At 45.5% G+C, this 14,427-nt stretch overlaps 1 protein-coding gene across 1 annotated transcript in view; it reads left to right on the top strand.

The window, feature by feature from the left end:
- LOC147103587 (unconventional myosin-XVIIIb-like) overlaps positions 1-10,963 on the top strand; it is a 409,691-nt gene extending 398,728 nt beyond the window's left edge. Inside the window, exons 45-46 of the mRNA XM_085962172.1 lie at positions 2,696-3,921; positions 10,730-10,963. Of these exons, the coding sequence (XP_085818298.1) occupies positions 2,696-3,920 (1,225 nt within the window). The 3' untranslated portion in view covers position 3,921; positions 10,730-10,963. The remainder of the gene's footprint in view (positions 1-2,695; positions 3,922-10,729) is intronic.
- The last annotated feature ends 3,464 nt before the right edge of the window (positions 10,964-14,427 follow it).

Genomic DNA, 14,427 nt, shown 5'->3' with positions numbered 1-14,427 from the left:
GTATCAGTAATGGTGACCATGAAACTACTGGATTGTCGTAAAAACCCATCTGGTTCACTAATGTCCTTTAGGGAAGGAAATCTGCCACCCTTACCCAGTCTGGCCGATATGTGACTCCAGACCCACAGCAATGTGGTTGACTCTTAACTGCCCTTAAATGGCCCAGCGAGCCATTTGTTAGTTCTGAATTCAAGGCGGCGGCAATTGGGGATGGGCAATAAATGCCGGCCTTGCCCACGACGCCCACATCCCATGAATGAATTTAACAAAAAATATAATTCCTACATTGAAGCTAATCTATAAATGATTATGTAGCCAAAAGCAAACCTAGATTTATTATATAAAAGCAGAAAATGCTGGAAATACACAGCAGTACCTGTGAAGAAAAAGGACAAGTTAACACCTCTGTAAACATAGTGTTGCAGTTGAATGTTCTCTACACCGAAGCATTAACCTTTCCTCCGTTCAGATGCTGACTGACCTGCTGTATATTGCCAGCACACTTTTTTTTTGTCGTTCTTTCGATTTTACAGCATTTTAATTTTTGTTCTTTTAACGCCAAGGTGTCTAATAGGTTGCCTGCGCATTTTTTTGTTTCTTTACGTTATATTGGCCCGGAGTTTGCGGGCCCTGATGATGGCGATCTGGCAGCATTCACCGTCACTTCGGGATTTAGCGCGTGCGCAGCCTAACCTGGAAATCCTGACGACGTGGTCAATCATTCTCTGCTCCGACATGGGTTGCACTGTGCACCCCCCGCCCCCCCCCCCACCATATCCCCCACAGAACCGGCAATCAGTGTACTCTGTGAAATTGGGGAAACCGATGAAAACTTAGGCTTTTCCATGGTAATTACGCTGTTAAATACCCCATTAAAAGTTAAACCCTTCTGGATTAAGTGTAACTGGGGTTTTAACAGTGTATTGACTGCTAAACAAAGGTTATGGGCCCTGAACAGCTAACTTTAATTTTGTGGAGTGTCAAATATATCCAATTTAATAAAAATTAAAATTTTTAAGAAACTGTAAAAGTAAATTTAATTTGTAAGAACATAAGAAACAGGAGCAGGAGTCGGCCATTCGGCCCTTCGAGCCTGCTCCGCCATTCAATAAGATCATGGCTGATCTTCTACCTCATCTCCACTTTCCTGCACTATCCCCATGTCCCTCGATTCCCCTAGAGTCCAAAAATCTATCAATCTCAGCCTTGAATATACTCAACGACTGAGCCTCCATAGCCCGCTGGGGTAGAGAATTCCAAAGATTCACCGCCCTCTGAGTGAAGAAATTTCTCCTCATCTCAGTCCTAAATGGCCGACCCCTTATTTTTAAAGTTTGTTCATCTTTATTTCAGATTTGCCTTTTCCCCATGTGAGAGCCCCAATCTTTGTTTCACTCTCTCTAACATTTTTAAAAGTTAGTATGTTAAGAGCTTACCCACTTTCTGGTTCACTGTCTGTGAGAATTCTGAGTTTTGTTTGAGTTACTTATGAAAGTCGACAGACAATTGATGATAATGTGACTATTTTAGTTATGAGTCCGATTATTCAATCTTACCATTTTTTGGGGGGCGGGGGGGACTGCATTTTAAAAAAATGTCAATGGAGGCGGAGGTGGTGGGGGGGCGGGCGGGGTGGGGGCTGGGCAGATCAATAACTTGACAAAGACCTTGAATAGTAGGAATGGTGGATGCAAGCTAATCGACATAGAAACAAACACTTCAGTTCAACTTCAATAGGAAGTGTGGACCTGTTCTTTAACCCTTACTTGACAAGACCATTCATCTCAGTACTAGAAATGTTAGAGGTTTAGCAAGAAAATTGCATCAAAGATTGACCTGGTTGGGTCTTGGATGCGATCGAAGGTCAAAGCCCACAACGTCATCACCATGATTTCACCAATTAAACAGCTGCATTAGGGATCCCACTCCAAGTATAAAAATACGAACTTTTCTAAAGTAAATATATTGGTTTTTGTTAAAGAACATAAGAACATAAGAAATAGGAGCAGGAGTCGGCCCTTTGAGCCTGCTCTGCCATTCAATAAGATCATGGCTGATCTTCTACCTCATCTCCACTTTCCCGCCCGATCCCCATATCCCTTGATTCCATTAATATTCAAAAATCTATCAATCTCTGTCTTGAATATACTCAACAACTGAGTCTCCTCAGCCCTCTGGGGTAGAGAATTCCAAAGATTCACCACCCTCTGAGTGAAGAAATTCCTCCTCATCTCAGTCCTAAATGGCCGACTCCTTATTCTGAGACTGCAAACCCTAGTTCTAGAACCCCCAGCCAGGGGAAACATCCTCCCTGCATCTACCCTGTCAAGCCCGGTAAGAATCTTGTATGATTCAATGAGATCACCTCTCATCCTTCTAAACTCCAGAGAATGTAGGCCTAGTCTACTCAATCTGCCCTCATAGGACAATCCCCCCATCCCAGGAATCAGTCTGGTGAACCTTCGTTGCACTCCCTCTGTGGCAAGTATATCCTTCCTTAGGTAAGGAGACCAAAAACTGTACACAATACTCCAGGTGTGGTCTCACCAACTAAAGGGAGCATGATGAATAATAAGGGAACATTTATTTCCTACAGTTTTCTTTCTCCTTTAAAGAACAGGTGGCTTGCATGTGTGAATGTTGGATCGTTTGGACACCCGTCCATTAAAATTATGTCAAATTTTTCTTTCCTTAGGTTTGTCAGAGATGGTATGGATCAAAATAGCAGAAGACCAGGCTCTTCAGTAAGCATGCGTAGCCTTAGAAGCCGAGAATTTGGGAAGAGCCCCGACCAGACAGCAGTTGACCGACCGACATCTCTATCCAGAAGAAGACCTCCTTCAGAAGAGGAAAAGTCCCCAAGTTCTTCGGTTGCTCTGTCTGAATTTGTTGAGGAACTAAGGAGGAAGCGTGTCGGTGAAAGAGAACAGATTGGACTCCAGATGGAGGACAGTTCCCCTCTACCTATTTACCAGACTGCAGGTATCTCATCACTTAGAAAGCGTCCAACCATTAGAGATGATGATGATGATGATTCATTGCTGAGATTCGAGACTCGGAGTCTTTCAGAGACTCGAGGCTTTTCTGCCGGTGGCCACCAAGGAGGGGCTGGGTTAGTCCGTTCAGCCAGTCTCCGGTCTTTGCCAGTTAGCAGTGAAGGACCTGAACCTACTGCCACAACTAAAACAAACAGATATGGTTCATTTGAGACATTAGTTGAACCTCATACTGGTTATGGTGCCGCCAGTCAAAAGCCAAGTTTCTCTATGAGAGAAACAGATGAAGCAATTCCTCCTAGGCTAAAGCCTCAACGCAAGTGGCTTGAGCTATCACTAGAAGAAGATATTGATGAGGTTCTTAGCAGTCAACCGATCGTGTTCAAAAGCAAACGATTCAGTAGTCTTCCTAATGAAGATACAGAAGGAGAGAAGTCCAGTTGGAAGCTTCCGAGCCTTAGCTTTGAGCGGAAAAAGGATGATGATAATGACAATGATATTCTTCCTGCAATACGAAGGTCCCAGTCCATAAACAACACAGCCAGAACCACACAGGTTAGCCAGGGAGACCCTAGACCTCTTACTGTTGATTTTGACAAGTTGCTTTCCAAAGATACTTCCAGTTTGGCCCCATTAAAAAAGACAATGGCGGTCAGGCCATGCATGTCTAAAGGAGACAGAGAGTCCCTTGCTAACATGTCTGACTCCTCTTCATCCTCTGGTTCAACTATTTCTTACAAAAGTGCAGATAGCATCAAGAACCGTCCTGGAGTTCGGAGGTCAAGAGATGAAAGGTCATCTGCTAGAGTAATGGAAAATCAAGACTTGAATACGCAGGCAGAGAAAGAGACTGAAGAGAAGTCAGCGGCTGGTGACATTAATAGCGTTATGATGAAATACTTGAAAAAACCAGACAAAGAATAAGGTAAGCGGTTGACTTTTTCTTTAAAACGCAGAGATTGTAGTAAAGAGCATAATCGCTATTTACCTCAGATCTCAATGCAGTTCAAGCCAATAAGATGGTTTCTTCTGTCTGAATGCATAAAGGAATTTAGATTGTACCATTTACACCCCAATTCCTACAGGGAGCCAATGCATAACACATGTGGCTTTAAGTTGACGCAAATGTAGCATTTTTTATTGAATGAAGTCTTAATGACAGACAGTGCACTGGATTAAGGTGCTGTGGAAGTACAGAGAGATTTGGAGGTAGAGGTTTACAAGACATTAAAGGTTGATAAGGCAGTTTTAAAAGAAAGACAATAGAATTATAGGTTTTGATCTCAAGAGGGAAAGAATATAAAAGCCAAGAGATAATGTAACCTTAATAAGACCTCAGTTAGTGTATTCTGTGCAATATTGACCTGTACACTATGGGGGCAAAATTGAGTCGCGCCCCCTTTGGGGCGCTAACTTCGCCGGGGCGCTACTTTTAGCACCCCGAAGAAATTAGCGCCCCCGCAGCTGAAATTCACTGGTAGTGCACCAAGAGGGAGGCGGGGCGCCACTGGAAACACCCCGACTCCCTCTTGGGGCACTGAGAGTGAATATCGCGGGGCTACGTGCAGCAGCGCCACGCGCTGTGGCACGTCGCGCCGTGGTACTGAAAGCCTTCCTCCCCTTATTAAAAGGGGAGGGGCCTAGCGCAGCGCGACCTCGGGCCCAGCTGGGCCACCAGGGTTCAGAGTGCCGGCAAAAGAGCCCGGCACTCAAGAGAAGTGCCAGGCTCACGGAGCGCAGCCGGCACTCCGCGGGGGGGGGGGGGGTGTGGGGGGGGTGCTGCACAGGAGGCCGGGGGCAGGTGCTGGCCGGCGGCCATCAACAAAAATGGCTGCCCGGCACCTCCCCTTTAATTTGCGCCACCCCGGCCGCAGGTAGGCCCCCTTCACCATGTCGGACATAGCATCCGGCGGTAAGTCAGGGGACGCTACCGAAGATTGTGGCTGGGGCGCGAGCGGGGTGCTGCACACGATGACGTCATCGCTGGAGGCGCAGCGCCGCGGGGCACTAAATATTTCCGCCGCCACTAACCTCCCGCTGAATTTCGCGGCGCCGCGCCCAGGCATTAGTTGCTTTGTGCCACGTTAGCACCCTCTTCGGGTGCTAATGTGAGGCGCAAATCAACTGAATTTTTCCCCCTGTAGGTTTTAGAGCGGGAATAATGCAAATTCACTAGGATGTGGCCGGGAATGAGGAAGTACAAATATGAAAACAAATTATGAAAGGGTGTGACATAGATACAAGATTAACTGTGAGAAATGTAGAACGTGGAACAGGAGAAACTTCTTTACACAGAGTTGCAAGGCAGTGGAATTCACTTCCAGGGTTAGTGGTTAAGGCAGAGACTATGTCAAGATTAGATTGGGTAGGTGAATGAAGTGCTATGGGAACAGGATGGGTGATTAGAACTGCATGTTCACGTGGAGGGTAATGGATGACACAGACTATTTGGGCCAGATGGCCTGTTTCTTTGTTGTAATTTTTATGTATGTCTGTTGAGCCTGGAGCAGTGGCCTTCTGACTGGTTGAGATATGTGTCTTAACAATGACCATTCACTTCTGTGACATGGGTTCAAACTAACCCAGACAAGTGGAACTAAAAGACTCTTAGACAACAAAAGTAGTTGAAATATTGAAAGCCAGGAATAAGGCGCGCACTGGTAATCACAAGCCTGGCAGCCGAACCTCCGCGGTGAGAAAAATGCTTGAGGACATACTATGGAATATCAAAAAATGAAAATCTGAAGACCGCAGGATTTGTAAGAAGCAGTCAGTGTGAAGGTGTTTATCAATAAGACAGATAGGCTTTGGAGTATAAATCAGAACAAGTTAATCTGACATTATGCAGACCAGTGGTGAGGCCATTTCTGGAGCATAGTATGCAGAGTTTAGGTCACCCTGCCTCAAATGAAGACATAGATGTATTAGAAATGTTCAGGGAAGAGTGACCAGAATGATTCCAGGTCTTTGGGTGGGGGGGGTGGCGGGGGGATGGAGGACTACAGTGTACGGAAAGGCTCAAGCAGCTAATCTTATTTTAACAGAAAAGCAGGCTGACAGAAAACATGCTTCAGATTTTAAAAGCAATGAAAAACGTAAATAAAACAGAAGTAAGGAAGATACTGTGGCGGAGCCACTAAGGGACTCCGATCAAATGTATATAATTCCCTTTAACAATATGTTAGCTACAGCCTGAGTCTGTATCTTTGTATATACTGTTTGCATGTACAGAGCGCGGTCCCTTTAAGAGCGCGGGCAAACGCAATGACGTCACGCCGTTCATCACGTGATCCCCCACCGACGGGAAAAACATGATGACGTCATGACGCCAGCCACGGGACCGCCCAAGCAGTCCTCGTGGAGCCTCCAAACTGACTAGACCTGTATTCGTAGTTCTCTTGCAACTGTTTGTTAAACTCAATTAGTTTTACATTAAACATCGTTTGTTTGATCGCCTGAGTCGACCTCAGTCTCTTGATAGGAACTAGATATTCCTGCAATACCTCACTTAGACAATGCACATTGGACTAGAGGACAAGTGGGACAGATGCCCAGAGAAGGTAGTTAAATTGAGGATTACTTGACGCCTTTAAAAGGGAGTGGGATCAACATCTGTTGAGAAGGGGAGTTCAGGGTTGTCGAGATATTAATAGCACCGCCTGATTTCTTTTCAGAGAAGGTATGGAAAGTTACTTGTTGTTCTTTACAGTGGTAGATTAATAGGGGATTGTCAGGGTTGGGTGGTTGGGGGTGGGCGGGGGAGTCCACAATAGAATAATGATATATGGACTTGGATGTAACTGGCTTCATGGACCAAATGGCCTGTTGTTGTTCTAGGTGGTGTTATGTTCCTGACAGGTGACTAGGAGGGGGGGCGAGGGGGGGTTAAAGTGCCATTCTTTCATTACTCTGGGTCCAAATACAGACAGATGAGATGTGCACCTGCTTCATCTGAGGACTGCTGATGTTCTGAGTTAAATCTCGCAGCTTGCAGTGAACTTGAGGGCATTGAATGAAGCTACCCACTGGGCTAACTCACCATGCTCAAGAGAGGTTATTAAGGCATAGATGGTGTCCGCAGTAGTGCAGTAGCATGGGCTATTCTGGAGATTGGGTTGACATCTGTTGTATGTGAAGCTTTGAATTGGATGTGACCTGTTCCATATCCACTGAGAAAGTGTTTGAAATCGCTGCTGGATGCAAGGTGAACCCACTCCCACTCTGACCGATATCTGTCCTCTGTCTCCTACACTGTTCCAATGAAGCGCAGTGCAAGCTCGAGGAACGGCACCTCATCTTTCCATTAGGCACTTTGCAACCGTCCAGTCTCAACATTGAGTTCAACAACTTCAGATCATAACCACCGCTCCCAATTTCTTGGACAGCAGGTGCTGGTAATAGAAACATAGAAGATAGGAGCAGGCCATTCGGCCCTTCGAGCCTGCTCCGCCATTCAACGAGATCATGGCTGATCATCCAAACCCTAGCACCCGGTCCCTACACCGACAGCCATCCCACCCAAGCCCTATCCCCGTAACCCCACGTATTTAATCCCCCCTAACACTAAGGGCCAATTTTTATCATGGCCAATCAACCTAACCCGCACATCTTTGGACTGTGGGAGGAAACCGGAGCACCTGGAGGAAACCCACGCAAACACGGGGAGAATGTGCAAACTCCACACAGACAGTCACCCGAGGCCGGATTTGAACCCGGGTCCCTGGCGCTGTGAGGCAACAGTGCTAACCACTATGCCACCGTGCTGGTTCTGTTGTTGTTGGACCCAGCTTTTGTTTCTTTATTGTCCCATTACCACCCCCATTTTTCCTCGCACCACCATCCCTTTTGTCATTTAATCATTCCTGCCCTCCACCCTATCACAGACCTTCCCTTTTGTTTTTTCCTCCCGCACCTTCCCCCCACCCCCCCTTTCCCTGGCTCTGTACTTTTTTATAAACTGTTACATCTCTAACTTCTTCCAGTTCTGATGAAAGGTCATCGAGGTTTATGATGGCCGGGGAGTCCAGAACCAGGGGTCATAGTCTAAGGATAAGGGGTAAGCCATTTAGGACTGAAATGAGGAGGAATTTCTTCACCCAGAGAGTGGTGAACCTGTGGAATTCTCTGCCACAGAGGGCGGTGGAGGCCAGTTCATTAAATATATTCAAGAAAGAGTTGGATATATTTCTTAAGGCTAAAGGGATCAAGGGATATGGGGAGAAGGCAGGGACAGGGTACTGAATTTGGATGATCAGCCATGATCTCATTGAATGGCAGAGCAGGCTCGAAGGGCCGAATGGCCTACTCCTGCTCCTAACTTCTATGTTTTTTTTTGAGCTGAAGCGTTAACTCTGTTTTCATCTCCACAGATGCTGCCTGACCTGCTGAATGTTTACCAGTGTTTTCTGTTTTTATATAAGTGGCTATAGAGATAGTGGATGCATTGGTTGTCATTTTCCAAAATTCCATAGATTCTAGAACGGTTCCCGCAGATTGGAAGGTAGCAAATGTAACCCCACTATTTAAGAAAGGAGGGAGAGAGAAAATGGGGAACTACAGACCAGTTAGCCTGACATCAGTAGTTGGGAAAATGCTAGAATCTATTACTAAGGACGTGGTAACAGGGCACTTAGAAAATAATAATAGGATTGGGCAGAGTCAACATGGATTTATGAAAGGGAAATCGTGTTTGATGAAACTGTTAGAGTTTTTTGAGGTTGTAACTAGCAGAATAGATAAGGGGGAACCAGTAGATGTGGTGTATTTGGATTTTCAGAAGGCATTCGATAAGGCGCCACACAAGAGGTTATTAAACAAAATTAGGGCTCATGGGATTGGGGGTAATATACTAGCATGGATTGAGGATTGATTAACGGACAGGAAACAGAGAGTAGGAATAAACGGGTCATTTTCGGGTTGGCAGGCTGTAAATAGTGGGGTACATAACATAAGAACATAAGAAGTAGGAGCAGGAGTAGGCCATACAGCCCCTCGGGCCTGCTCCGCCATTCAATAGGATCATGGCTGCTCCGAACCTAGACTCACGTCCACTTCCCTGCCCGCTCCCCGTAACCCCTAATTCCCTTATCTGCTAGGAAACTGTCTATCTCCGTTTTAAATTTATTTAATGTCGCAGCTTCCACAGCTCTCTGAGGTAGCAAATTCCATAGATTTACTACCCTCTGAGTGAAGAAGTTTCTCCTCATCTCAGTTTTGAAAGGGCAGCCCCTTATTCTAAAATTATGCCCCCTAGTTCTAGTCTCACCCATCAGTGGAAACATCCTCACCGCATCCACCCGATCAAGCCCCCTCACAATCTTATATGTTTCGATAAGATCGCCTCTCATTCTTCTGAATTCCAATGAGTAGAGGCCCAACCTACTCAACCTTTCCTCATAAGTCAACCCCCTCATCTCCGGAATCAACCGAGTGAACCTCCTCTGAACTGCCTCGAGAGTAAGTATATCCTTTCTTAAATATGGAAACCAAAACTGTACGCAGTATTCCAGGTGTGGCCTCACCAGTACCCTGTATAACTGCAGCAAGAGTACCGCAAGGATCAGTGCTTGGGCCTCAGCTATTCACAATCTACATCAATGATTTGGATGAGGGGACCAAATGTAATATATCCAAGTTTGCTGATGATACAAAGCTGGGTGGGAATGTAAGTTGTGAGGAGGATGCAAAGAGGCTTCAAGGGGATATAGTCAGGCTAAGTGACAAGAACATGGCAAATGGAATATAATGTGGAGAAATGTGAAGTTATCCACTTTGGTAGGAAAAATAGAAAAGCAGAGTATTTTTTAAATGGTGAGAGATTGGGAAATGTTGGTGTTCAGAGGGACCTGGGTGTCCTTGTACAAGAATCACTGAAAGTTAACATGCAGGTACAGCAAGCAATTAGGAAAGCAAATGGCATATTGGCCTTTATTACAAGAGGATTTGAGTATAAGAGTAAAGACATTTTACTGCTATTACTTAGGGCCCTGGTGAGACCACATCTGGAGTACTATGTGCAGTTTTGGTCTCCTTACCTAAGGAAGGATATACTTGCCATGGAGGGAGTGAAACAAAGGTTCACCAGACTGATTCCTGGGATGGGGGGATTGCCCTATGAGGACAGATTGAGTAGACTCGGCCTATATTCTCGAGTTTAGAAGAATGAGAGGTGGTCTCATTGAAACATACAAAATTCTTACAGGGCTTGACAGGGTAGATGCAGGGAGGATGTTTCCCCTGGCTGGGGAGTCTAGAACCAGGGGTCACAGTCTCAGAATAAGGGGTCAGCCATTTAGGACTGAGATGAGGAGAAATGTCTTCACTCAGAGGGTGGTGAATCTTTGGAATTCTCTAGCCCAGAGGGCTGTGGAGGCTCAGTCGTTGAGTATATTCAAGACTGAGATCGATCGATTTTTGAATATTAAAGGAATCAAGGGATATGGGGATAGTGCAGGAAAGTGGAGATGAGGTAGAAGATTAGCCATGATCTTATTGAATGGTGGAGCAGACTCGAGGAGCCGAATGGCCTTCTCCTGCTCCTAATTCTTATGTTCTTATGTAAGTCTTAAGTCTCTGCAATGACCCTTGACATGAGCAGACTGGCACCAAAGGGATCTTTTAATATCTGAAGGCTATTGTGGATGTGTCTTGTGCACTGAAATAATGGTCTCATTGTTAAGAGTGTGGCATTTTATATTGACCACTGGTTCTAATGCTGTTGTTCCTTCACCCAGAATCTCTCAGCTAAGCCTCCTGGTTCCACAACTGCCTGAAACATTTCCATACTGAAAAGCTAGACAGAGAATCGCAGCCAGACTGAGAATCGATCCGTTCCAAAGAGACACCCTGAGTGCTCAGTCAAGAAGGATGTAAACAGAACCGACTTGTTCGAACTGGATGCAGCAGTGATTGAAAATGATGGTCGTCAATACTTGTGACTGAATTAAAACATATCTCTATTATCAGGCCATCTGATTGTACTGTCTTTTGGAAAAAGTGAAAATATTTGAGGGAAAAAAAATTAAGTAATTTAAAAACAAAATGATATGGTAGTGCCTTATGTAGGAACTCTTTGGGCAGGATTTTCATTGTGCCGTGGAGTCGGGTTTGGAGGCGTGCGGGGGGGGTTAAAATCCCGAAATCAGGGGTCCCGACACCATCCCGCCCCCAACCCGCCTCCATGCCAGTTTCAAAGGAGGCGGGCACCCGCCCCGCACTGGGACCCGCCTCCCCGAGGCGGGAAGGGATTAGTGCCAATTAACTGCCTGTTAACAGGTAGTTAACAGGCAGTTTTTAGCCTAATCCCTATTTTGAAGGTTGAAGTGTGGGATTCCCGACGGCTCCAAACCATGCCAAGTTAGAGGAGTCGAGCTGTCGGGTTGAAGGACTTGGAGGGGTCGAGATGTCGGTGTTCAGGTGAGTGCAAATGTAAGTGTGTTTGGTGTGTCTAAAGTGATTAAAGAAGTGTAAATTACCTTTTCTTACCTTTACAGCCTTCCTTCCTTTAGGTCTCGGGAGTCCCTCATCTCACTGGCACAGAAAGCAGAATGGCTGCGAACTGTCAAAAGTGACAGCCTGCAGTTTTCTGTGCAGGAGAGATTTCTAACTGAGTCTGTGGAGAAGGACTCAGGTTAGAAGTAAGACTGTCAGTGTTTGACAGCTTCAAACAGCTGTGAAATGCTGATATTTCATCTGTCAAAATCTTTTGACAGATGAAATTTCAGTCTGTGACGTCACCTGTTGCCGGGTGGCCCTTAATTGGCCTGCTGAGCCTGCTGGATGGGCTCAACAAGGTCAATCAAGTCAAAATCGCGTGGATTGGCCGCATCTCGATGGAGGCAGGACTACAACCCCGAAAGTTGTAGTCCCGCCTCCAACCCGACTCCTCAATGAAAATCCAGCCCTTTGAATCCAATTGCAAATGCACTTTATTTAAAATCAATGCCTTGATTGCTGTTGGGAAAAGACAAAGTTGGGAATGCGGACTCACATTGATGCTGCCTTCAGCTTACTGGGTGTGGGAGAAGCAGTAAAGCCCAAACCTGTGTAACATATCTACATATATTTTTTGTGCTTAAAGGATCGCCAGGCACAACATGGGTCCAAAGTGATTCAAATTGGGACTAAATTACCGTGTTCACAGATACGTTTGAAACAACCTCATTAAACCTTTTCAGGTTAAAATCCAATTGCTGGTGAATGGAAAGGCTAAATCTAAATTGGTCCTCAGTAAATATATTCCAATGTGATACTTCTGACCCCTCTTTCTGTGGGAGGGAAGTGCTGGAGCTCGGCAGTTTGCATTATAAAAAAAACCGGACTGACTTGCAAGAGCAGAGTCAGGTCTGTTTGTGGAGCACGTTCACACACCGTCAGTGTTTTTTGAAAATCAGCCTCCAAAATCTTTGGTTTTCAGCATTCGAAAGAATTTAATAAGCGAGAGCCAAGGTCTTTTTTCTCCATTTGTTTCCGGGACACAGTCAATGCTGCAAATGCCACATTTATGCTCAGTTGCCCCGAGGAGAACATTAATCACAGAAATCACAGAAACCCCACAGTGCAGATAGAGGCCATTTCGGCCCATCGAGCCTGCACCGACACATATCCCACCCTATCCCCGTAACCCCACGTATTTAATCCCCCTAACACTAAGGGTCAATTTATCATAGCCAATCAACCTAACCCGCACATCTTTGGACTGTGGGAGGAAACCGGAGCACCCGGAGGAAACCCACGCAAACACGGGGAGAATGTGCAAACTCCACACAGACAGTCGCCCGAGGCCGGATTCGAACCCGGGTCCCTGGCGCTGTGAGGCAACAGTGCTAACCACTATGCCCCCGTAAGGGGGCAATTTTAACTGAACCCCTTTTTTTGCACCCCGCCTGATTTTACTTTCCATTGAAGTCATGGTGATCCAATCCCATCAGTTTCCTGTCGGGCGGCTTAGATTAAAATTACACCCTAAGAGTCGACCATGTAATGTGGGACTGGAATCATATGTAGAGGTGGCAAGGACATAGGGGGGCGATTTTAACCCTATTCGCTCAGCAGAAGCCTGGCGGATGGGCCAGTTAAAATCGCCAAGGCTCTTACCCACCACGATCGCAACGTCTGCAATTTTAACCTGCTCTCCTGAGCAGGCAGCGAGGACAGGCGCCCGGAGCCAATGGGGTCCTTCTTTACATATGCATGTTGCGGCCTGATGACATCATTGAGACCCGAGTGTAATTTTAACTCGGGCCTGAGCGGGGAATCCACCTGGAGTTAAAATCAAGGCCATAATTGTGTTTTTACAGAGTTCATAGAACCAGCTCACAAGTGACCAGGTTTATTGAATTCCATTTCACGATCTGTCATGGTGGGATCTGAACTCTCAATTTCCAGGTTACTATTCTAGTGCCATAACCACTACACTATCAAGCCCACTGAATATAATTTGTTATCATCTGTCTAGTGATTAGCGTCTTATTCCCACAGTGTTTAAATGATACATTACCTATTAACTGCTACTTGGCACACTTTGCAGTGTAGCTTGTAGTGATAGGGGGGTGTGAAATTCCTTTTGTTTTTAAAAACAGCAGCTAAAGAGAGAGTCTGTTTTTCTCAATGAATGACACCCTAACAAAATTGCAGCTTTAAATGTGCAATTTCTGAATGTAATTTTTGACATGAATCAGTCATTCATGAAAGAAAGACTTATGAAATAATACTGAGTGGCCTACGGGTGGCGCTGTCCAGAGAGAGTATAAATACTCCAGCACGGGCCCAGCTTGCGCAGGACATTCTTAACAGGAACTAGTGAAGGACACAACTAGACCTCCATGTTGTAAAACAGTTGATTAAAGCTTTGTTTAACGCTTAGACCAAGTGCCTCGTAGTTTTCTTACGTCAGTTTTATTGATGCACTTATAATTAGAAGAATTTCACCCGCTATCGGGTGCCATGCGCACTGACAATTTATATTCAACTTTTCAATAATAAAATAATGATTATCAGTCTCATAACGCTTGAGATATTGGCACTGGTTCCCACCACTTTGACTGGGATTAATGTCAGTTGTGGAGAGGCAAGAGGCTTTAACCATAGGGTTTTGCCCCTTTTTTTTGATTTGACACCAGCGGTGTCCCATTCAGCTAGCCACAGTACCAATGATGGATGCCAGTTGTTTGCACTGAATTTGTCGCCGCAAGGGAAACTAATTTAAAACAAGCAGATCATCGCTCTGAACCATCTAACCTCTAGACAAACCAGAGCTCTGTTCCCGCCCTGTGTTCTCTACGTGAGACGGATTGTTCTCACTTTTGTTTTTAAACAGCGATGAGTTTGCTTTTTTCCCGCTGCCCTGCATAAGACAGAGGGCAATTTTCATTGTTCTACCACACCCCAGAGACCAACCAAACAGACACTGCAACAATGGGATACTCTGAGG

This window comes from Somniosus microcephalus, chromosome 19 (assembly GCF_052327205.1).
Source record: "Somniosus microcephalus isolate GS21.2 chromosome 19, FLI_Smic_1.0, whole genome shotgun sequence".
Lineage (NCBI taxonomy): Eukaryota > Metazoa > Chordata > Chondrichthyes > Squaliformes > Somniosidae > Somniosus > Somniosus microcephalus.
The sequence above is the reverse complement of the archived record's forward strand: the minus strand, read 5'-3'. Positions and strand labels throughout refer to the sequence as shown.